The sequence below is a fragment of the Pteropus alecto genome, unplaced genomic scaffold (assembly GCF_000325575.1).
Source record: "Pteropus alecto unplaced genomic scaffold, ASM32557v1 scaffold761, whole genome shotgun sequence".
Lineage (NCBI taxonomy): Eukaryota > Metazoa > Chordata > Mammalia > Chiroptera > Pteropodidae > Pteropus > Pteropus alecto.
In genome coordinates, this window is record NW_006431558.1 from 943,656 (window position 1) to 965,807 (window position 22,152).

At 54.6% G+C, this 22,152-nt stretch overlaps 3 protein-coding genes across 16 annotated transcripts; all 3 read left to right on the plus strand.

Moving 5' to 3' along the window:
* Positions 1–205: 205 nt before the first annotated feature.
* On the plus strand, positions 206–15,010 carry RAVER1 (ribonucleoprotein, PTB binding 1). 14 transcript variants are annotated; one of them, XM_025040228.1, is made up of 14 exons: positions 206–496; positions 2,025–2,091; positions 4,399–4,868; positions 8,941–9,132; positions 9,304–9,433; positions 9,783–9,889; positions 10,740–10,827; positions 11,137–11,348; positions 11,445–11,538; positions 11,614–11,738; positions 12,506–12,580; positions 13,080–13,220; positions 13,601–13,684; positions 13,769–14,047. In XM_025040228.1, the coding sequence occupies exons 1-14, from the start codon at positions 227–229 to the stop codon at positions 13,913–13,915; spliced, it is 2,202 nt and encodes a 733-aa protein (XP_024895996.1). In that variant the 5' UTR covers positions 206–226; the 3' UTR covers positions 13,916–14,047. The 14 variants fall into 14 exon arrangements, 13 of the variants coding, with proteins under 13 accessions (XP_024895996.1, XP_024895988.1, XP_024895992.1 ...); XR_003043327.1 differs by having other exon boundaries at positions 11,445–11,738; positions 12,409–12,580; positions 13,769–13,825; XM_025040220.1 differs by lacking the exon at positions 13,080–13,220 and having other exon boundaries at positions 12,409–12,580; positions 13,769–15,010.
* A 104-nt stretch (positions 15,011–15,114) lies between these two features.
* FDX2 (ferredoxin 2) lies at positions 15,115–19,111 on the plus strand. The gene is made up of 5 exons (XM_006905889.3): positions 15,115–15,381; positions 15,479–15,533; positions 15,740–15,846; positions 18,337–18,424; positions 18,691–19,111. The coding sequence occupies exons 1-5, from the start codon at positions 15,228–15,230 to the stop codon at positions 18,845–18,847; spliced, it is 561 nt and encodes a 186-aa protein (XP_006905951.1). The 5' UTR covers positions 15,115–15,227; the 3' UTR covers positions 18,848–19,111.
* A 153-nt stretch (positions 19,112–19,264) lies between these two features.
* ZGLP1 (zinc finger, GATA-like protein 1) lies at positions 19,265–22,144 on the plus strand. The gene is made up of 6 exons (XM_015598236.2): positions 19,265–19,729; positions 19,976–20,350; positions 20,989–21,074; positions 21,428–21,521; positions 21,694–21,819; positions 21,965–22,144. The coding sequence occupies exons 1-6, from the start codon at positions 19,590–19,592 to the stop codon at positions 22,092–22,094; spliced, it is 951 nt and encodes a 316-aa protein (XP_015453722.1). The 5' UTR covers positions 19,265–19,589; the 3' UTR covers positions 22,095–22,144.
* Positions 22,145–22,152: the final 8 nt, after the last annotated feature.

Below are 22,152 nucleotides of genomic sequence, written 5' to 3' on the forward strand. Positions count from 1 at the left end.
AAATCCGGAGTCTGTGGCTTGATTCCACCTGTGCTGAGAGGTTCTGCCACTGTGCTGCGCGTCCTTTGAGAGATACCTCAGCAGCGGAAAGAGGAAGTAGCTATGGCGCCCAGACAGGGCTTGAACTCTGAGAGGCGGGCTGGGTTTTAGCTAATGAGCTGAGGGAGTCGAGAAGGAGGCGGGGCCTATCCTGACCAATAGGCGAACGCGCCCTCATTGCCGCTCTATGCCGCTCCGCCCCGGCTCGCTGGTCCCAGAAGGCGTCGGGTTTCCCAAGATGGCGGCCGACGTGTCCGTTACTCACCGGCCGCCGCTGAGCCCGGAGGCTGGGGCCGAGGCTGAAGCCGACGATGCCGCGGAGCGTCGGGCGCCCGAAGAAGAACTGCTACCGCTAGATCCAGAAGAGATCAGGAAACGGCTGGAACACACCGAGCGCCAGTTCCGTAACCGCCGCAAGATACTGATCCGGGGCCTCCCAGGGGACGTGACCAACCAGGTATGGGGGGGTGGTGTGGGAGCGTGGCGGGAAATACCATCGTGCGCGTGCGCGGGGGAAACCGGGCAACACCAACACTGGCGTGGCGCGGGGGGAAGTGTCGGGATCCACGCGGGGTTGGGAGAGACCAAGAGCGGGTTGTGGGGGGGCGTGGATGGAGGGAGAAACCAACTTTGGACTGTGGGAGGGTGTTGCTAGGGGCGACCACAGGCTTGGACGAGACCAAATGATTGAAGTGGGCGGGGAATGAAAGGGGGCGGGCAGTTTGGGCTAAATTGGGGGATTATGTATGGGCAGCTAGACTGGGACTGTGGAAATAGGGACGCCAGTTGCTCCCTGCTATGATTGTATTTTTCCTCATTCTCCTGTCCCATGGGGTGGCGAGACCTTATAACCAGCAGTTTCAGAGCTTGCTAGAGTGTGCCTTTCCTTAGCATGCGTTTATTAACTTCTCTTAAGAAATAGATCTGAAAGTTGTAGCAGCTCCTGGGGCCTCTCTTCCCCAAAAGCTCCAGGATTAATTTGACAAAATGGGGTCTCCTGCCCTCAGCCCACAAACCTGAAGGAAAAGAGGGACCAGTGTCCTGTGGAGCCCCACCCCCCACTCTAAGGGTCCCCTTCTCTTGGGGCCTGTATAGCACAGGGCTTTTCAGTGCTCTTTGGACCCAAGGAGATTGCATCTGGTCGGCCCTGCCCTGCAGTGGTGGAATGGGTTCTTTCTTCCTGTTGCTGAGAATTCCTGCTCTCTGGCCCACCAGCACATCTGTCACTGGTTTACTCTGCCTGTATGTGGGCACATGGCTGGTGGGGTCCCAGAGTGTTGGGAGGGGCATGACATGGGGACAGATCTGTGGTGGGTGCCACCAAGCATGGTTTGGTTTGTTTCTAGAGCCGATCCTCCTAGCGCCTGCCATCTCTCAGCTGAGAACATGCTGTCTCTCCTGCAGGGTGCACAGTGTGTCTGGCACAAGCAGGCCCCAGAACCTTGCCCCCACAGCTGGCTTGCAAGAAGGCAGCCCTGTCGGCAAGAGGGAATTGGGAGTTATATGAAGCCACAAAATGTGGGCATAAAGTACACAGAGTCCCCAGTCAGGTACCCCTGGGTGGCATTGTTGCTGCTGCTGACTTTCGACAGCTTCCTTCACTTCTCTAAGCCTCAGTTTCCTCATCTGAAAATGGGTTTGTTAATAACCTAACTTGTAATGTTGGAAAGAGTCAGTCTGGCCAACAGAGAGTCACACAGGTTAAACAACTTCCCTAGGGGCATATGGCAGAGTTGGGACTTGGACCCACCTGGCTCTCTAAGAGTGTGTTGTGTTGGTTAAGAGCATGGGGTCTGCAGTTGGACTCTGAATGCCACCACTGCCAGGTATGGCTTCAGTGGTCTTGTGCAAGTTACTGATCTGAGCCTCAGTTTCCTCCTTTGTAACTGACCTACTTTCATAACTGGTCCAAGTGAATGTGGCACTGGATTGTTCTCGTAAGCCCCTGGTGGTGACTCCCTGTCCTTTGGCTTCTGTCTCCGCAGGAAGTGCACGACCTGCTCAGCGACTATGAGCTCAAGTACTGTTTTGTGGACAAATACAAAGGGACAGGTTTGTGGGGCTGTGGGGTGGGCTAGTGGCAAGGGCTGACAGTCCCCGAACCTGGGAGTGTTCTGGCCCAGTCTCCTCTCCTGAACTTTGGGCCCAACATTGTCCCTAGGCCAGCACAGGACAGACTGTTGCCCCAGTCTTTCCCTTGTCCTGGGCGCCCATCATGGGACATCCTTGATGTTCCTTCTCCAGTCTGCTCAGCCAGATACCTGAGCATTGGGCTCTCCCACTTCCCACACCATGCCTCCCAGCCAGCCAGTCACTCAGTCCTGTCTGGTCTTCATGCCTTCTAGAACAATTGGTGCCCCTCCATCTCTGCCAAAATGATTTCCCTTTGGCCTCTCTGGCCTCCATGATTTCACGCCCGTGCTTGCCCTCCCCCAGGCAGCCAGGGCTGATCAAATCTAATCAGTCTGATTGCAAATCTGATCAAACCTAATTCTAACCTTGATCATTCTTTCTCCTCAAAACCTCCTTGACGTTTCTCTTGACACTATCTTGCAAGGATGTGGCCCAGCCTTGCCATCTCCTTGGGTGCCTATAAGCTTTTAGGCTGTTCCCTCTGCCACTGTTCTTAGCTATCTCTTCTTCCATCCAGAAAGCAGCAGGCACAGCTCACAGTTCCCTGAGCACCCTCTCCCATCATATCATTGACCACCCTGGGCTGTCATTGCTGGCTCACTCACCTGCCTCCTGCACTGAGTGAGACTAGGGACAGGTCTTGTCATCCTTGGCCACCCCTGCCTCCCATGTGGGAGGCCCTCAGTGTGTGTCTGTGCCCTCCAGGCATTGTACTGGGCATTCAGACTTTCCAGGGCTTTTGCTTGCAATCTGTAACATGAGTAAGAAGGAGGTGAGGACAGGTGGCTCCTCGAGACCTACCTGGTAGTTGGGGTAGTAGTTAAGATCTTGGGCCCTAGAGGCAAATGGATCTGGGTTTGAGTCATGGTCTGTCCTCACTCTGTGGCCATAGACAAGTGATTCACCCTTCTTGAGCTTCAGTTTTCTCACCAGCAAATTGAGCATGACCTGCTTGGGGTGACAATGAGGCCAAACACCTTAAAATACCTCAAAAGGTGCCTGGTACCTGGTAGGTGCTTAGTAAACATTGGCAGGGGCAATAGATCAACTATATACTGAGCATTTCATATGTATATGTGTCAGGCATTGATCCAGAGGTTAAGTGACTCTTTCATGTTGCCTTTTAATAAATATTTATTGAGCATCAGTATGTGCTGGGCCATGAGGACACAGCTGTGAACCAACCAGAGACAGTCTACTCTGGGGAGGAGGCTGTTATTCAGACAACTGCAGACATGAAGGTGAAGTGGTCATGGGACCAGAGGCTACAGAGTGCTGTGGGAGCCCAGAGCTGTCAGGGTAGGCTTCAAGAGGGAAGTGATGTTTGCAGTTAGCTTGAAGGGTGGGCCAGGGTTAACCAGGTGAAGAGGGAAAATCAGGTACAAAGGCCCAAGGGGCATATGCCTGGCATGGTCCAGTAAGTAGCAGCAAGAGATGGGAGAGGAGGTCAGCAGGACCATGGGGCCAGGCCACACAGGCTCCCCTGGCACCTGCAGTGAGAAGCCCTTGGACAAGGGCATGGCACAATCTGATTATCATTTTGAAAAGCTCCCTGTGGCCCTTGAGGAGAGAGCAAACCAAGAGCGGCTGCAGGACTGAGGCTGAGGTAGGGGCTTAGATGCGAGAGGCCTGGAAAGGCGGTGAGGAAGGGGTGAAGAGCAGGGCTCTGGAGTCCGCCTGCTTGGGTTCAAGTCCAGGCTCCTCTGCTAAGGCAGGGAGTCACTGCTCTGGACTCATTTCCTTGTTGACACAATGGTGGTTATGAGGAGTAAGTTATTCTCATTTGGTTATGAGGAGTAAGTTATTCTCATTCTCAGGTGGGGAAACTGGGACCCCAAAGCCAATCGGGCTAGAGTTGAAACCCAGGCTCCAGTGACCACATGCTTAACTACTGCCCTATGTGTCATTCACGTTATGCACATAGTTCCTATGTGTCACCAAGCAGGTGCACAGTAGGTAAGAGGCTAGGTGAGCTCACGGGTAGGGGAGTGCTGCTGTGAGTTGTGAATGGGCAGGGGTGAGGGCAGGAAACAGGCCTCCTGGAGGTAGGAGTCACCTGTGCGAGTTGTTCAAGGCTGGCAACTGACCAACAGTTGGGCCTGAAACATCCTATTTGGTCATTATTCTCAGGCTACACATAGTTTAGAGGGAGGTGGGGTAGACTGCCATGGGGTGGAAGGGCAGGCCCTCAGGGCTCCCGCTGATCCACGCCCCCTCCTGCTACAGCCTTTGTGACTCTGCTGAATGGGGAGCAGGCCGAAGCCGCCATAAGCACCTTCCACCAGAGCCGCCTGCGGGAGCGCGAGCTGTCGGTGCAGCTGCAGCCCACGGATGCCCTGCTCTGCGTGGCCAACCTGCCTCCTAGCCTCACGCAGCAGCAGTTCGAGGAGCTGGTACGGCCCTTTGGCAGCTTGGAGCGCTGCTTCCTGGTCTATAGCGAGCGTACTGGCCACTCCAAGGGCTATGGCTTCGCTGAGTACATGAAGAAGGACTCGGCTGCCCGCGCCAAGTCGGACCTGCTAGGCAAGCCACTGGGCCCACGCACCCTCTACGTGCACTGGACAGACGCGGGGCAGCTGACGCCTGCCCTGCTCCACTCCCGCTGCCTCTGTGTTGACCGTCTGCCACCCGGCTTCAGTGATGTGGACGCCCTGCGCCGGGCACTGTCAGCTGTCCACATTCCAACCTTCTGTCAGGTGAGCCTATGCCCAGAGTAGGGGTCTGGAGAGCAGGTGCCAGGCCCAGAGCACCTTTGGAGTCACCCACCCTCTCTAATCTCCTGGGTCCCTTTTCAGTAAAGCCTCAACAACACTTTGAATAGGGTTCTTGCTAGGTCACATGGTTCACTGGATGCCAGCTCAGACAAGGGCCAGATGACTGGTGTTTGAATTCCTGTGCTCCCTCTGGTGACTGGCTTAACCTTTCTGGCCTCAGTCTCCTGTGAAGTGCAGGAAAGGCTGCCTTTGTAAAAGCTGGGCATGAGCCTCGTTCACCCCTCATTCACTTTCACTCCTTGCATGCATCAGATGTTCGTTGAGCAACTACTGGGTTCCAGGTTCCAGGTTCCAGGTTCCAGGTCCCAGGTCTGGCATTGAGGCTGCTCTGGAGAAGCCCACAGTTTGTGTAAGCCTTCAGGTCAGGAAGCAGACTTGACCAGGTCCCAGCCCTGCCCTGTGACCCCGGGCACATCACTTGGTGACTGAGCCTCAGTTTCCTTCTTAAGAAGGGATTTGATCCTCACCCATTGGTTATAAAGACAAGCACTGGTTCATCCAAGTTACATTTGTCAGGCACTTCCCTATGTGTGCTCAGCCCTGTGACAGGCGCATTGGGCCAGATCCAGCCCTCAGAAGGAAAGCACCAGATGTTCTTGCCTACGGACCCCCAGGGCAGACATTCCTTCAGCACTTACTGGATTCTGAACACAGTTCCTTTAGTCCCATTATCCTGTAACAGCCTTAGAGGCAGGTATTATCTACATTTTCAGATGGGGATGCTGAGGCACAGAAGGGTCAAGGGATATGCCCCAGAGTCATACAACCAGGTCATGGCAGAACCAGGATTGGAACACTGCATTCTGGCTTCAAAGCCGCAGGCCAGCCTGGAGAAGGATGTTACTTCGCTCAGACCCCAGCTCTGTGGTCTTGGATGGGACCTGCCCTTCTCGTATAAATAGATGTTAGGGCCTGGGAAGTCAGACATCTGTAGGACCCCTCTCCTTGCTCCCTCAGGGTTCATTCATGCTCCTGCACCTACTTCATGCCAGGCCCTGGGCGGGGCCCAAGACATAGATGAATTAGCTTGGCAGCCACCTCCTTATATGGTGGTTGAGGATGGCAAGGCCACAACCAACTATAAGTTCTCTCTCTGAGCCTCAGTTTCTCCATCAGGAAATGGGGTTAGCAGTGCTTTGTGTTGGGTTATTGTGAAAGTCTGTTCATTTCTCCATTTAAGTTAGGCGCCCTGCTTGATTGGAGGCTGGGCTCCAAAGTCAGACAGATTGAGGTTTGAGCCTCAGTTCCACTATGTAGGAGCCAAGCCACCCTGGTTGCCCTTTGACCCTTCTGAGTCTCTCTCTCTTTATCTGTAAGAAGATGTCGTCTGGGACTTGGTATGGGGCGTGGCCAAAGGTGAGCTGATAGAGACAGCCCACCCTGCCTGGGCACTCAGAGCATGTTCTGAGCCCTGGCCAACAGCCTCTTTGAGCTGCTGTGCCTCCCTGCCCCTGTTGAGCATCTTATTGAATCCCCACAACCACCAAGGTGGGTACAATTGTTGCCCCATCTTACAAATGAGGAAACCAAGGGCCAGAGATGGGCATATGCAGAGATCTGCCCAGGTTAGCCAGCCAGTTAGAGTAGGCTGGGAGTCAAGGTCACACTCATAACTGGGTGCCCCTGCCTCCTAAGATGGCTGGATGCCAAGCTGGAAGTTTGCTGCCCTCCTGGAGGGTCCTTTATTTTTAACATAATCAAGATGAGACTGCCAAGAAGATCCTATAGCAACGCACTCTAATGCATTTTGTCATTTATTTACAGGACAATTTACATATCGTAACTGCTTTATTCCATTAGGAAGCTGCTTAAAAATAGATGAATGCTATAGATGTTCAAAGCAGGTTTCACAAGACCTGTGTGTTATAAAAAGCCTTTTCTGTTTTTATTTTCTGAATGGGCAGTCCAATCTTGTTTGGAAATTCAACACGTTCCATGGTAAAGGCTTCTTCCTAGCCCCTCAGCACTTTTTCCTGCAGCCCCTGCTCACGCCAGTTTGCTGTGTTCTAGCAAGATTTTATTATCTGTTTGCAACAAGTTCATGTATATGTTCCTGCATTCCTCTTTTCTCTATTTTTTTTTTTTGCATTCATCTTTTCTTGACCCAATTATTACCATGCCTGCGTTGGTTTGGTTTTTCCGCTCGCTTTGTCTTGGGCATCTTTCTGTGTTGAGACATGAGAGCTTTTTTTTATTCTTTTTACGGATGCACCATATTCCATTTTATGGACTCTCTGCTGTTCCCTGCGGGTGGACATTGCATTAGTTCTAGACCATGCCACAGCTGTCCGTGCATCACTTGGAACCCAGAGGAATGATGCTGGTTCTTGGTAACTGCTTTATTCCATTAGGAAGCTGCTTAAAAATAGATGAATGCTATAGATGTTCAAAGCAGGTTTCACAAGACCTGTGTGTTATAAAAAGCCTTTTCTGTTTTTATTTTCTGAATGGGCAGTCCAATCTTGTTTGGAAATTCAACACGTTCCATGGTAAAGGCTTCTTCCTAGCCCCTCAGCACTTTTTCCTGCAGCCCCTGCTCACGCCAGTTTGCTGTGTTCTAGCAAGATTTTATTATCTGTTTGCAACAAGTTCATGTATATGTTCCTGCATTCCTCTTTTCTCTATTTTTTTTTTTTTGCATTCATCTTTTCTTGACCCAATTATTACCATGCCTGCGTTGGTTTGGTTTTTCCGCTCACTTTGTCTTGGGCATCTTTCTGTGTTGAGACATGAGAGCTTTTTTTTATTCTTTTTACGGATGCACCATATTCCATTTTATGGACTCTCTGCTGTTCCCTGCGGGTGGACATTGCATTAGTTCTAGACCATGCCACAGCTGTCCGTGCATCACTTGGAACCCAGAGGAATGATGCTGGTTCTTGGGACAGCCATCGCCATACTGAGGTGGCCAGTTCCATTAAGGGGGTCAGCCTCTCCTTATTTGATCCCAGCTCCAGCTCTGTGGCCTGGGTATGCAAGATTTCCCCTCTCTGAGTCTCAGTTTTCTCATCTGCAAAATGGGTCTGTTGACAATGCCTGCATCTGGACTCAGTGAAGGGCTTGCTTTGAGACAGCCCCCACCCACAATTCCAGCGTCCACTGTGCCCTGAAAACCAAGAGGTTTGTTTCCCGAGTTAGTGGCAGGCTCACCAGCAAAGAACTGATGTGGGGCCATCTGTGGCCTCTGCATCTTGCTGCAGAGTTATTTGTGTTTGATTTTCAGGGAGCCCTGGACCCCACTGGGGGAAACTGAGATGTAATATACAGTATGTGTGGTATTCTCTACTTCTCATCTCCAAAATCTCAGTCCTGGAACACATCTGGCCCAAGGGTCTGGAGGAGAGACTATGGGTCTGAAGTACCAAATGATCAAGGGTGGTCGAGAAGCCTCCTCGGCCTGCCCATGACAACACCTCTGTTCCCACACCTGTGTTCCCATGGCTCACTACCAGCCTCCAACCAGAGCTCAGAGGTCACCTGCCTCGTTCCTAGGCTGTATATCTTCCTAGCCATGGCTGCAGTATCCACGGCCTGAGGTTCCTTATTTGATGGCCTCCAAAGCCACCCGACTCTTTTTCAGCCAGCCCCTCCTTCTCCCACCCCTGCAACCTGAGTTCTCCAGTCCCATCTCTGTGCCTTTGCTACGCTTGGGAATCCCAATCAGAGTCCCAAAGTGGTGTTGGCATGAGGTCCAAGGGAGTTGTGAGGTGGGTCCCAGCTCCACCCTTCCACTAACTGTGTGACCTTGAATGTGCTGACCTCTCTAAGTCTCAGTTGCCCCCTCTGAAAAATGGGTAGGATGCAGCCTTCCAGGGCCACTGAGAAGATGCAGTGAGCTAATGTAGGAACAGGGCTTGGAACTGTTGGGCCCAGAATATACCCCCTCTAGAGGGGTTGCTGTCACAGTCGGGATCCACATCTGTTCACTGTTGTCACTCTGAGAGTGGTCACTGCCCCCTGGGCACTCACATCTGTCTTCCCCTCCCCACCCCAGCTAGCGTACGGCCAGGATGGGCAGCTGAAGGGCTTCGCCGTGCTAGAGTATGAGACGGCTGAGATGGCTGAAGAGGCACAGCAGTGGGCGGACGGCTTGGCCCTGGGAGGCAGCCACCTGCGTGTCTCCTTCTGCGCCCCAGGGCCCCCTGGTCGCAGCATGCTGGCTGCGCTCATCGCTGCCCAGGCCACAGTGAGTGCATGCCTGGGGGGTGGGGATGAGGGAGTAAGGGGCCTGGGCCTCCTCCCTCAAGAAATCAGGGCCCCTGGTGGGCACTAGCCAGGCTCTGGGATCAGTAGGGAGCAATGACGCCCCACCTCTGGCCAGGCAGGGCTCTGAGCCACCCTCCGTTTCTCTCCTCAGGCTCTCAATCGGGGCAAAGGGCTCCTGCCTGAACCCAACATCCTGCAGCTGCTCAACAGCCTGGGGCCCTCTGCCTCCCTCCAGCTGCTGCTCAACCCCCTGCTTCATGGCAACGCGGGGGGCAAGCAGGGTAAGGCAGGTCAAGTGGCAGCGGGCAGGGTCCCCAGCCTCTCAGAACTGGGCACCTTTCCAAGACTGTTCTCATCTGAGCTCCCAGTGACACGAGCCCCATGAGCAAGGGCTGGGATGAGAGTGGAAGTCACCCGTGAGGGGTCACAGGTGGGAGCGTTGCAGTCTGTAGTGAGGCAGGGTGGTGGAAAGAGGGGCTCTTCTTCCCCTGAGCTGACCCTCCCTTCCCGGGCCATTCCTCCAGCAAGTCACTTGTCCTCTCTGAGCTTCAGGCCCAGGGCTGTGCAACTGCGGGGGCGGAGGGGGGGTGGGGAGTTGCTTCCATCCAGGGACCCCTGCCCATTTCCCAGGTCTCCCTCCAGGTCTCCTGGGTGCCCCCCCCGCCATGCCGCTGCTCAACGGGCCCGCCCTGTCCACGGCGCTGCTGCAGCTGGCCCTGCAGACCCAGGGGCAGAAGGTAACCGTAGTGGGCCCCAGGCTCCCTCCGCACCCACACGCACTCCTGCAGCCTCTTTAAGTTTCACGCGCGACTCGCACCTGCCAGTGGTTCACCTTTGGTCGGGCTGTGGACCATCTGGCTGTGTCCCTGGGGCTCAAAATGGGTCCTGGCCTGTCGCAGGTACTCAGGGCTCAGGAAGTCATTCAGTCCAGGGAAGAAAGTCTTAGCCCCATCCTCTCAGCACACACACATAGAGACACAAAAATAGACACACTCACAAATAGACACACCACACCACACCACCCTCTCAATGCACACAGATACACCCACACACACAAATAGACACACACACACCGTACCACCTTCAGTGTACTATTGTACACACAGACATATACGGGGAGACATGCGCACACACACATGCACTGCCCTGTCTGGTTTGATTCATTAGGGCCAAGTCAGTGATATGCGTATGTCTGATGGTAACTGACAGAAAGGAGGTTGTGAGCTTGCACCCTTGTGTGGCTAGCAGTGACTGTGCTTCTGTGATAATCAGTGAGAACTGATTATCACTTTGTATATGTCTGACAGTAACAGACAGTGTGGGGTGATAGGCCCTGACATGCTAAGTCTGTATTCCCTGGGTCTCTCCAAGGCCTTGGGTGGGCCCTTACATGCAGGAGGCCCTTAGTCACCATTGGCTGACTGGATGGGTAATGGCCAGGGTGTCGCAGACACTGGAAGACACTGCATGTCTGCATGTGACCGCCTGTGGGCTAGACTCTGGGTGTGCTGGGCATTGTGACTCCCGAGACCTTGGGCAATGCCTGTCTACTGCCCCCATCTTCAGATGATTGTGCTCTGTCCCCAGAAGCCTGGGATCCTGGGAGACTCTCCCCTGGGCACCCTCCAGCCCGGGGCCCAGCCAGCCAACCCCCTCCTTGGGGAGCTGTCTGCAGGTAACACAGACCTGTCCCCTCATCATCTTTCTCGGCCCCTCCTGCTTCCCCTTTCCTCACGTGGTGTGATAAATGTCCAGCTGTGCGGCCTTAGGCAAGTGACCTAACATCTATGGGTCTTCAGTATCCCATCTATTAATTGGGTGTCCACCTGCTGGGGTTTCATGAGCATACTGGTAGTTGATGTGCTTAGAGGGCTCTGCTCAGTACCCAGCATGTAGCTGCCGACTTGGTCCAAGCAAAGGCTCGAGGACCCTGAGAGGAAGGGTCTTGTACGGTTGGGCTGCTGACACCTTTCTCTCTCTGTAGGGGGGGCCCTGCCCCCGGAGCTGCCACCCCGCCGAGGGAAGCCACCACCCCTGCTGCCACCACTGCTTGGCCCCTCTGGGAGTGACCGGGAAACCATGAGTCTGGGTCCCCCAGCAGCCCAGCTCACTCCACCCCCTGCCCCTGTGGGGCTCCTAGGCACTGGCCTCAGAGGCCTCCAGAAAGACAGTGGGCCTCTGCCAACGCCTCCTGGGGTAAGGCCCCACCCTGCACCTAGCACCCTTCCAGCCTCCTGCCCTGTGACTTTCCCTCTGTCAGGGGCCCTCACGAATCCAGCCCTCCCACCACAGGTCTCACTGCTGGGGGAGCCCCCCAAGGACTTCCGGATCCCCCTGAACCCCTACTTGAACCTACACAGCCTGCTCCCAGCCAGCAACCTGGCGGGTAAGGAGGCCCGTGGCTGGGGAGGCACTGGGAGAAGCCGCCGCCCAGCTGAGGGCCCCCTGCCTAACCCCCCAGCCCCTGGAGGTGGTGGCAGCAGCAAAGCCTTCCAACTCAAGTCCCGCCTGCTCAGCCCTCTCACCAGCGCCCGCCTGCCCCCCGAACCAGGGCTTCCTGATAGCTATGGCTTTGACTACCCCTCGGTGAGTACCTGCCTACCCTGTGGTCAGCCCTGTAGCTGCTGTGGTCCTTTGTCTCCTGGGACCAAGTCATTCTCCAAACCAATATTTTTCTAGTACTGACTGTGCCGGGCCAAGTGCTAGGCAGACAGCAGGGAACATGTGAACATGGTCCCTGTCTTTCAGTCTCCTGTCTGTTTATCTCTGCACATGAGACCTTGCTTCCTGTCTGCCTTTCTCTCTGAAGAGTCCTTAGGCTGTATCGCTCGCTGCTTCTCTTTAGAGACAGGGCTCAGCCCCCTATCTGCCTGCCCTTCTCCCCCTTCTCCCGTCTGAAATTCCTGTTTCATTCCATGGAGAACTGCTCCTTCTATGACTGCTCCAACATCTTCCAGGTCAGATGTTGCAGAGTGACCACCACAGTCCACCTGTGTTGTTTGACTCACACTGGATTATAAAAAAAATAACTGAAATAAACGCTAATGCCAACATATAAACACCGTAAGCGTTCGCACAACGCAGATGCCCGGCTTGCCTTGAAAACCCAAACACCTGGCCCCATTGTGGCCACATGCCTTCATAGCAGTCATCTTGGGTCTGAGGTGCAGCCACCGCCTGGGGCAGGGCACATTCTGTCTCACTGCCCCACCCAGCAGACCAAACCCATTCACTAGGGTTTGCCCTCTTTTGGAAGGGGCAGACTTCCCTGATGACAACTGTGCTGGGGAATTCAGCTGGAGGTGAGGTTGGTGCAGACTCCAACCCAACATGCTTCTCCCGCTTTGATTTAGGATGTGGGACCTCGGCGGCTCTTCTCCCACCCACGGGAGCCAGCCCTTGGGCCTCATGGCCCCAGCCGACACAAAGTAAGAGCCACCCTGTCCATCCCACCCCACCTTCTGGGTGTATCAGTTAGCTTTTGCTGTGTAACAAGCAGTTCCACCACTGTGGCTTAGAACAGCAAACGTTTTATTATTTTGCACCATTCTGCACGGCAGTGGGTGGATGGTTCTCTGCAGTCACCTGACAGCTCAGCTGGGGCTCAGCAGTCCACAGTGGCCTTAGTCATATATCTGGCAGGCAGTACAGTGGTGAGGGGGCCTTAGCTGAGGGCCTCGGCTGTGGCTTCTCCACATGGAGCTCACCCTCCAGCAGGCCAGCCTGCCCTCATGCACATGGTAGTGGTCCCAAGGTTCCCAGGAGGCAGAAGGGAGGGCAGACACCTCTGTTTACATTGCCATGCTACTGTGCTATTTGCCAAATCTAGTCACATGGCAAAGTTCAGATTTATTTGTTGGAGGAAGGTTAAAAAAGGGGGTGGATACTGCAGCAGTGTGCATCACTCAGTCGACCCCCTCTCTGCAGATGTCTCCTCCGCCCAGTGGCTTCACCGAACGGAGTGGTGGAGGCGGTGGGGGACCCCTCTCTCACTTTTACTCGGGCTCACCTACTTCCTACTTCACCAGCGGCCTGCAGGCTGGCCTCAAGCAGAGCCACCTTAATAAGGTGAGGCGCCTCCCCAGCTGACCACAGGTTCCCAGGGACAGCCAGGGTGCAGGGGGACCCTGTGACCTAAGCCACAGCTGAGGTGGCGCCAGGGGTCGGCTTTGCTCAGGGCTGAGCTGAAATAGGCCATCCTCCCCCACCTGTGTGTCTCGCACCTGGTGCTGCCTAGCTTTGTGGACCTCTGCTTCCTTTCCCAGCAGCTCAGAGTGTGGGTGGTATTAGCCCCAGATGACAGATGAAAAAACTGTCTCAGAATGAGGAAGTAATCTGCCCCCAGTGTCATGGCTAGTAAGCAGCAGAGGTAGGATTTGAACCTGAAATCTGCCTTTGCTTGGGGGGGATATTCCTTTCCCATCCCACCTCTCTCCCATTTCTCCCAGGCGGTCAGTTCTTCCCCACTGAGCTCCGGAGAAGGGCTCCTAGGCCTCGGCCCTGGGCCCAATGGCCACAGCCACCTGCTGAAGGTACAGGTCGGGGTGGAGACATAGGGCTAGGGAACAGTGGCCCTTGGGTGGCCCCTGACCCGCTGTCCCTCCCTCTTTCTCCAGACCCCACTGGGTGGCCAGAAACGCAGCTTTGCCCACCTGCTGCCCTCACCAGAGCCCAGCCCAGAAGGCAGCTATGTGGGCCAGCACTCCCAGGGCCTTGGTGGCCACTACGCAGATTCCTACCTGAAACGCAAGAGGATTTTCTAAGGGGCCAGTGCCAGAGATGCTCCAGGGCCTGCACCGAATGGCTTTTGGGTTTTCTGGTGTTTTGTTTAGTGGGTTGTTTTTTGTTTTTTTTTTTTCCCGGAAATAGAAAAATCTCTGAAAGACTTTGCTGACCAACCCAGCCGGAGCCCAATGAGCGTGGGGGAGTTTCGGGGCCACTTTGCATCTTGGGCCTGCTCCCGGCATGGAAACCCTGCAGCCTTAAGAAGGAGAGAGCAGGCTGGGGCCCCTCTCTCCCCTTCCATGTCTGCCTGCATCTGCCTCTCTGGGATTCTCTCCTGCCTCGTCGCTCCTGTTTCTTGGCCTTTTGAGTGCCTTGGAGGTTTCCCTGACCTCCCGTGAGGATCAGAGACTGTCCCCCTTTTTTAACTTTGACGATTGACGATTTGTTTCCTTTTCTAATTTTTATTATTTTTTAAGCAATCCAAGATGACCCCTAGCTCTCATTCCTACCAGGTCCAGTATGTCTGGGCCTCCATTCCACACATCAGTTTGAAACAGCTAAGCCCGTTCCTCTTTCTCCCATGTCTGCTGCAGACATGGCTCTCTCCTCCCTTTGCTTGCCCACTCTGACCTGTACTCCAGCACTGGGTCCCCTGCTCTCTCCCACAGTCCCCTCACCATCTGATGCCTTAAAGCTGGGCCCCATGGCCAGAGCCTCTCAGATGCCGAGCTCTGGAAGCTTGACTCAGGACCAAACGGCTCTGCCGTGGGGATTGGGTTGGCAAGCCAACCCCCACCATCCCTTCCGCCCAGGCTGAGGTGCAGAGACCTGCTTTCTCTGCCAGCTTAAACCAGTCCTCCTGCTGTCTGTGGGAATGGGGCACTGTGCATCGTACTGAGCCTCTGCTGACTCCATCCCCAGGCCAGATCCCAGGAGCCAGCCTCCCTTGGGCCCAGTGGGAATCCAGCAACTCCATGCAGATAAGCTCTGCCCCTGCCCCTGGCCAGCTGGACCACCAGCTTCCCTCTCTTCACTCTAGGGGTCCACATCCACTTCAGGGGGTTTCTCTTCCCCAGTCCTCTCACACAGACCTTTGCTGAATTAAAGTTTGTAAGTAAATGGTTTTAAAGAAAGTACAGCTGGCTGTTTCTTGGGACAAACAGTGGGCCTGGATGGGTGGTCTGGGATGCCCTCGCAGGTCTTGGTGTGCTCGAGCCTGCTACGCTCCACTCGCCCACAGACCAAGTCTGGAGTCAAGACCCAGGCATCCGTCAGCTCTTACATAGAGGCAATCATGGTCTCTCTGTGCGTTTGTGCCCCACGGCGCATGCCCAGTCCCTGGGTCACGTGATGCCTGTCATGGCGGCCTCCGTGGCCCGGGGCGGCGTGAATGCCGGGTTCTTACTACGGGTGGCGCGGGGCACTTGGTGGAGCCGGCACGGGAGCTTTTTGGGATCCGGGGAGGCCGCGGCGCCAGCGACAGCCAGAAAATTCCGGGCGACAGGTACCCGCCGCGCTTTGGGAGAACGGGGTGGAGCAGCGTTAACCCGTCGAATGCCGGCTGGGCTCGGCGCGTCCGCTCACTCAACCGTGTTTTCCAGGCTCGCACCCGGCGGGAGAGGAAGACGCCAGCGGTCCGGATCAGCCCGGGGACGTGTGAGTGGAGGGGGGGCCAAGTCCCCCATTCCTCATCCCACGAGGTTCCTATGGTTCCCACCTTGCTCCGATGCTCGATCCTTGGGTCCCCCTCTCCTTCGCATTGTTTCCTTGTCCGTTAAGCCCAAGCCCGACTTCCTAACCCTTGATTCCACCTGACGCGCGGGCCATTATCCATTTCGGCTTCCGCCTCCATTTGTCCCCAGGGTGAACGTGGTGTTCGTAGACCGGTCAGGCCAACGGATTCCTGTGAGCGGCAGAGTCGGGGACAATGTTCTCCACCTGGCCCAGCGCCATGGGGTGGACCTGGAAGGTGGGAGGCCCTTATCATTCGTTTAAAACAAAACAAACGAAACAAACAAACACAAGGACAAAACCACCCACAAATCAGATGTGTCTGTCCACAGCTTAACTCTCCCAAGGCCTCTCACCAATCATGGACTAAAATCCAGACTTCTCACCACTGCCTCATCCTCTGCCCAGCTCTTAACTTTCATTCCCTCAGCATTTGTTTATTGAGCATTTAACCTGAGGTTGCTAAAACTCCTGCCCTATGGGAGGTTGTATTGTTCTCCTTCCTTCCTCAATTCTAGCCACACTGTCTGTCTTGCTATTCCTCAAATCACCAAATTCATTTCTGCCTCAGAGGTTTACATTTGCTACTCCCTGCATCTGAAGCGATTTCCCAAGAGATCTGGTTTATTCTCATCCTCAAGTCTCAATGTAAATGTCATCTTCCTGGCAATCTAATCCCCCTTAACCAAGTTAAAGTCCCCATGCCCCAGTGTCTCTGTCATATTAGTGTGTTTTATTGTCCTCATAGCTCTTCTCACTGTTTTCCTTCTTTGTCATCCCTCCCCAGAATGAGATCAGAAACTATGTTTGCCATGTTCACATGTATCTGTTGCTCATCGTGGTATTTAGATGCAACAGGTATTAAATCAGTTTTTGGTGAAGGAAAGGTAATGATAGCAGGCATTACTTTAAACATGTTAACACATATTAACTAACTGGCTCTCCATGACAATTTTATGCAGTAGAGGAGTTTGTCTCATTTTACAGGTGAAGAAATTGAGCCCTACGTTATGTAGACCTGGTCCAAAGTGAAGTGGCAAAATTAGATTCAACCCAGACTATTTTAACTACTAATCTGTGCTGTTCTTCTATGAATATTGAACACCTACTGCGTGCCAGGCAGCAATGTACAAAATAGATAAGGCCCCTGTCATTTCACACCAATTTCAACCTAATAGGCAGTAGATTTACAATGATATCATCAGCAAATGAAAAGAGTGGTCTGAAAAAAAAATGTAAAGGATTATTTATTGTGTGAATGTAACAGGGAGTCTGATTTAATCATTAGAGGGGATGGAGATGTTGGGGGTGTTCGTGGCAGGCCTGCCTCAAATTTTGGTCTGGAATCCAGTGGCTGGTAGTTCAGGACAGAGATTGGACCATGAGTTTTAGAGGCAAGTGACCTGTGTTCAAATTTTGCCTCTTACTGCTGTGTGACCTGAGCAAGGTACTTAGCATCTCTGGGCCTATTTTCTCATCTATAAAATGGAATAATTTAGTTCCATCTTTCTGGGTTGATATAGAAGATTAAACAGCTATCATGCATAGTGCTTAATACCTGGCACATGGTTAGTGTGCGGTGACTAATTGGCAACATTTATATTAGATTATCTCTATCTCAAAGGATGAGGCTGCTAATGAGGTAGAAGACAGGGCCGAGGAAGAGATGCCAGGGACTACATGGAGTTTCAACACCAAGTTTCTCCCCAGGAGACAGGGAGATTCTACTGAGTCAGGAGGGTGCCTTGCAGCTCCACCCTAATTGTCCGACATGTCTGGAAGAAAAAGCCAAATTCTGCCCCATCATTCACTTATAACAGGTGTCTCTTGAGCATCTACAACATGCCAGGCTCAGGGCAGGTGGATGGGGGACAGGTAAACCCAGAGGCTAAGATGATATCTGTGATAAATGCTGTACAGAAGTTAATAAGTTAACAAGGCAGGGGGTAGGACAAGAAACAGGAGATGGGAGACTTGGAAGACAGTTGAGTCACCAAAGACAAGACCTGGCCATGGAAATAGTGGAGAGAAGAACACTCTAGGCCAAGGGTATAGCAAGTGTAAAAGTCCTGTGATGTTGGAGTTGAGCAAGGGGGCTGATGTGGCTGATATGGAGTGAGTGAATGAATAGGAGGATCACCAGGACTGAGTGGAGAAGATTGGATTTTATTCTGGCTTTGAAAACCCTTTGGAAGGTTTTAGTACAGGAGGGACATTATCCCCAAATGGCCTGTCATCAGTCAGAAGGCTGGGAGTGTTTCCGGGGCAATCAAAACCCCAGCTTCTTCATCTTTCAACCTTTATTCCTTGACTCCTTCCCCTGCTGCACTAGGTGCAGAGTGAACCAGTCCCTCCTTCAGCAGCAGAAGGGAGGGGGAACACATTTGCCCAGCACAATGACAAGAGTCACAGCTAGGACTCAGGCTACAGGGAACCTGCTTGGCCTTTCCCCTCTCAGTTACACTGACTTCAAGTCCATGTTCGTTAATGGTTCCATGTACCCAGACTGGTCCTCAGCCTGCTGAAGAGTCATATCCTTTTGCAAAACCTGCCTGCAGCTCGGGAACAGCTAGCTGAGTAAATGACAGGGTGGAGGGTGCACACGGTGTGCAGGCCCAGGAGATGAGAGGCACGTGGTGAAACAAAGGGCTTGTGCATTATGTCTTTCACGGATGGCACCAGCCTAACCATGCCCCTTACCTATGCTCCCTTCACTTGCTATCCCCAGGGGCCTGTGAAGCCTCCCTGGCATGCTCCACCTGCCACGTGTACGTGAGCGAGGACCACCTGGACCATCTGCCTCCTCCCGACGAGCGGTGAGCAGGGCTGCCCCTCCCAGCTTGGAGCTGCCAGGTTGGCTGTTGAGCCTCTGCATTGCTGGTATCCACTGGGGAGCAGTGGAGGGCAGACCTAGCTTTTATGCCCTCTCCAGCTGCTGGCAGGGACCCTACCCCCCTGACCACTCCCCCTGGACTCCTTCAGCCTGCCTCTCCCTGGCCTGAGAAGTGCTCCCCTCCTGCCTTCTGGGCTCTGGTCAGCTGCACCCACATGCCCACTGCTAACTGCTGCCCCTCTTGCCCAGGGAGGACGACATGCTGGACATGGCCCCCCTCCTCCAGGAGAACTCCCGGCTGGGCTGCCAGATTATACTGACTCCTGAGTTGGAAGGGGCTGAATTCACCCTGCCCAAGATCACGAGGAACTTCTACGTGGACGGCCATGTCCCCAAGCCCCACTGACATGGGTAGCTGGACTGTCCCAGACACCCACGGCCCCAGGGCCAAGACTGGAGGAATAGCTAAGTTGCCAGCCCAGCCCAGAGCACGGAGGAGACCAAGAGAGTTGTCGAAGCACCCAGAAGGCCAAATGCTTCAGAGAGATCCCGTATCTAGGCTCTGGTGGGAACAGGGCCCCTGCTAGGGCGACCTCGCCAAGCCCCTGAGAATTGGGGTGTGGATAAGGGTGGAATCTAATTAGAGTGGCAATAAAACCGTCTGACAGAACTCCAGCATCTTGAGTGTTCTGGGGAGGGGGCAGCCCCATGGGTCTACAGCTGCATTTTCTAGGCCCCCAGGTCTCCCCTCCCACAGCAGTGATGAGGCCATCAGGGAAACTGAGGCAGAGGTCTGGAGGAGAGGGCCTGGGAATCTGAAGGCCCACGTGAGTCAGCGTGCAAGGCCCCGCCCCCGCAGCCGCGGAGGGATTTGGAGGGGCCGGGGCTGTCCTCGGGCCGCCAGTGGTGTGGCGGCCAAACAAGCAGAGTGGGAAGGTAGCGAGGGGCTAGGGCTGGCCTGAGAGTTGGGGCTAGGAAGTAGGTGCCCGACATCGACCCGCCCTGCCCCTCCCAAGTGAGGCTCATTGCCCCCTCTGCTTGAATCACCAGCACCTTGCAGGTCCCTCCCCACCCAGGTGGCGCTCATCCGTGGGCCGGCAGGGGCGGGGCTGGGCGAGATTCAGGGAGGGGGGCTGGGCTGGGGTGTGATGGAGGCCGAGCCTGCGCCGGACCTCTCCATGATGCTGCGAGAACTGCTGGCGCCGTCCTGTCTGGACCCCGAGCCCCGCCCCGGACCCCCCACCCAGCAGGCGCCAAGGACTCCAAGATGCTTCAGAGCCAGTGGCAGGTGCGTTAAGGAGCGGCCCCTTCCCCCAACCTGGCCCAGTGGTCAAGGGGTCATGACCTTTGGTTCCTGGGGTTATTCAGGGGTCACAATGTTAGTTACTGGTACTTACATAGAAGAGGTTCTGGTCCCCAAGGATACGTGGGGTCATGTGGTCAGAGGTTATGCAATTGCCTTTGCCGCGTGTCCCTGAGGCCTATGTAGGTGCTGCTCAGGAAAGGGGATGACCACACTGTCCCTTGTTTCCAGGTCTTTCTGGCCTGCGCACCAGGACTCAGTCACTGCCCTGCACTTCCTCCAAGACACAGCAGAGGAGCCGACCCAGCCCCGCGCTGGGAACACTCAGGCCCTAGAACCCTGCTGGGAGCTGAAGGCCCTGGGGACGGTGGGACCCCAACTTCTGGCTGGGGATGCCAGGGCTATGCTGACCCCAATCAACCAGCAACACTGCAGCCTGGGACCCCCAGGGTCTCCCCCAGCCCCTTCCGCCCCACCACAGAGGAGATCCCGGAAGCAGTTGAATCCTCACCAGGGCGCCGAGAAAGTGGACCCCCAGTTCGAGGGGGTGACATTGAAGTTTCAGATAAAGCCGGATTCCAGCCTACAGATCATACCCAGCTACAGGTAGGGAGTACAGGTAGGGGCTGGCCCTGGTGATGGGGCCCTTTATGCAGTTGATAATTGTGGGGACAGAGGCCTGGGATGGGATGCCCTCAGGGCTCACAGACTCCTATTTGAGCCCTGCATTACAAATGGCCTAGTGTTTGAGCAGGACTGGTGCCAGTTTCTGCCCTGCTGCCATAGCCAGTCATGTCCAGGTCTGAGCCTGGGTCTCCTCTTGACCATTCTGACAGCTGATGCTAACCATTATTTTCCCCAGTAATGATACTAGCTACCATTTGTCAGGAACAACAGTAAAAGATAATAGGTAGCACTTGATGTATGTGGGCTATTGAAGCCTTGTAAAGCCCATTTTATAGATGCAGGAACTGAGGCACAGAGAGAGAGATCAGTTGTCCAGGGACACACAGCGAGGACTGGAGAGAAATAGGATTTCAACCTGGCGGGCTGGCCTCAGGCGAACTATCTCTTCAGATGATAATCATTATTATTACTGCTAATGAGGGACAAAGCCAGGCCTTTTGGACATCAGATACTTCCTGAGGGTTGCCTGATGCTTTGATAGGAAATCTTCATTTTGAGGGGCTGTCTGGGACATGATACAGGTTCCTCCAAAGCTAACCACCTTGTCTGCTTTCCAGTCTGGCCTGCAGCAGCCGCTCTCAGGGTCCCACTACAGGCCCTGGTGGGGGCCCTGAGGCCAACCTGGGAGGCAGCGAGGCCCTGGGTGAGTCTTGGAGACATGAGAGCTATAAACATTTGAGGGGGGGGCGTAACCTCCTGACCTCCGTGTCTTTCTCCCCATCCTGCTTCCCCATTTAGACCCATCCAGGAGGAGTCACAGTGCCCCCTCCACTTGGCTGAGTCACCCCACCCCCGGCTTCCTCCTCTGCGGAGCTTTGCCATCTGTCTCCCTTCCTGCTTTTCCCTCTGTCTTAGATCTGGCAACACCCAGGGCTGGCCCAGAGCCAGGTGGGGCCTTCACAGAGATCCCCTTAAATGCCCACTCCACTGCACACAAGTCTCCTGAGCTCAGACTCTTGGCCTCTGACCTCTGCCCTTTGGCCTCTGTCCCTTCAGGACCCCGGCGCTGTGCTTCCTGTAGGACCCAGAGGACCCCACTCTGGAGAGATGCTGAAGATGGTACCCCTCTCTGCAATGCCTGTGGTATCAGGTCTGCCGAATGGAGGAAGGAGTTGGGGTGGGGTTCCTAGATCAGCCTGTGCTTAGCCAGCATGGGGTATTGGGAAGGGAAAACAGCCACCTTTGGGAAAAGTGGTTTCCTTGTGGCGGTTTCTGTGCCCCTGGTGCATACTGAATATTGGTTTCTTGTACTCCCACCCCAGGTACAAGAAATATGGCACCCGGTGTTCCAGCTGCTGGCTGGTTCCCAGGAAAAATGTCCAGCCCAAGAGATTATGTGGCAGATGCGGGGTGTCCCTGGGCCCCCACCAAGGCCCAACTCAGGAAGGGTAAGCCCTTCCTCACCCAGCCAAGCCTATCTTGTCTCAGTTTTCCCAGAGGAAGAATGAGCGGAAGCCCTCCTAGGAGGAATGGGGAAGGAGCTTGGGTCTTGAGGGCTCCAGCCAGCCTCCTCTCTCCCCCTGCCCCTTTTAGGGACCATAGACGGAAGACCCAGGCCTCAGGCCCCAGAGCTCCTGTCTCAGGGCGTCACTGGCCCCCTTCTTGGCCCCTGCTCCAATCAGGCTTGGCGGAGCCCCCCCTCAGGAAATGCTCTCAGCAGTGACACTCATACTGTTACTAGCAGGGACAATAAAGAGCAAAACTATTCAGCAGGCAGCAGG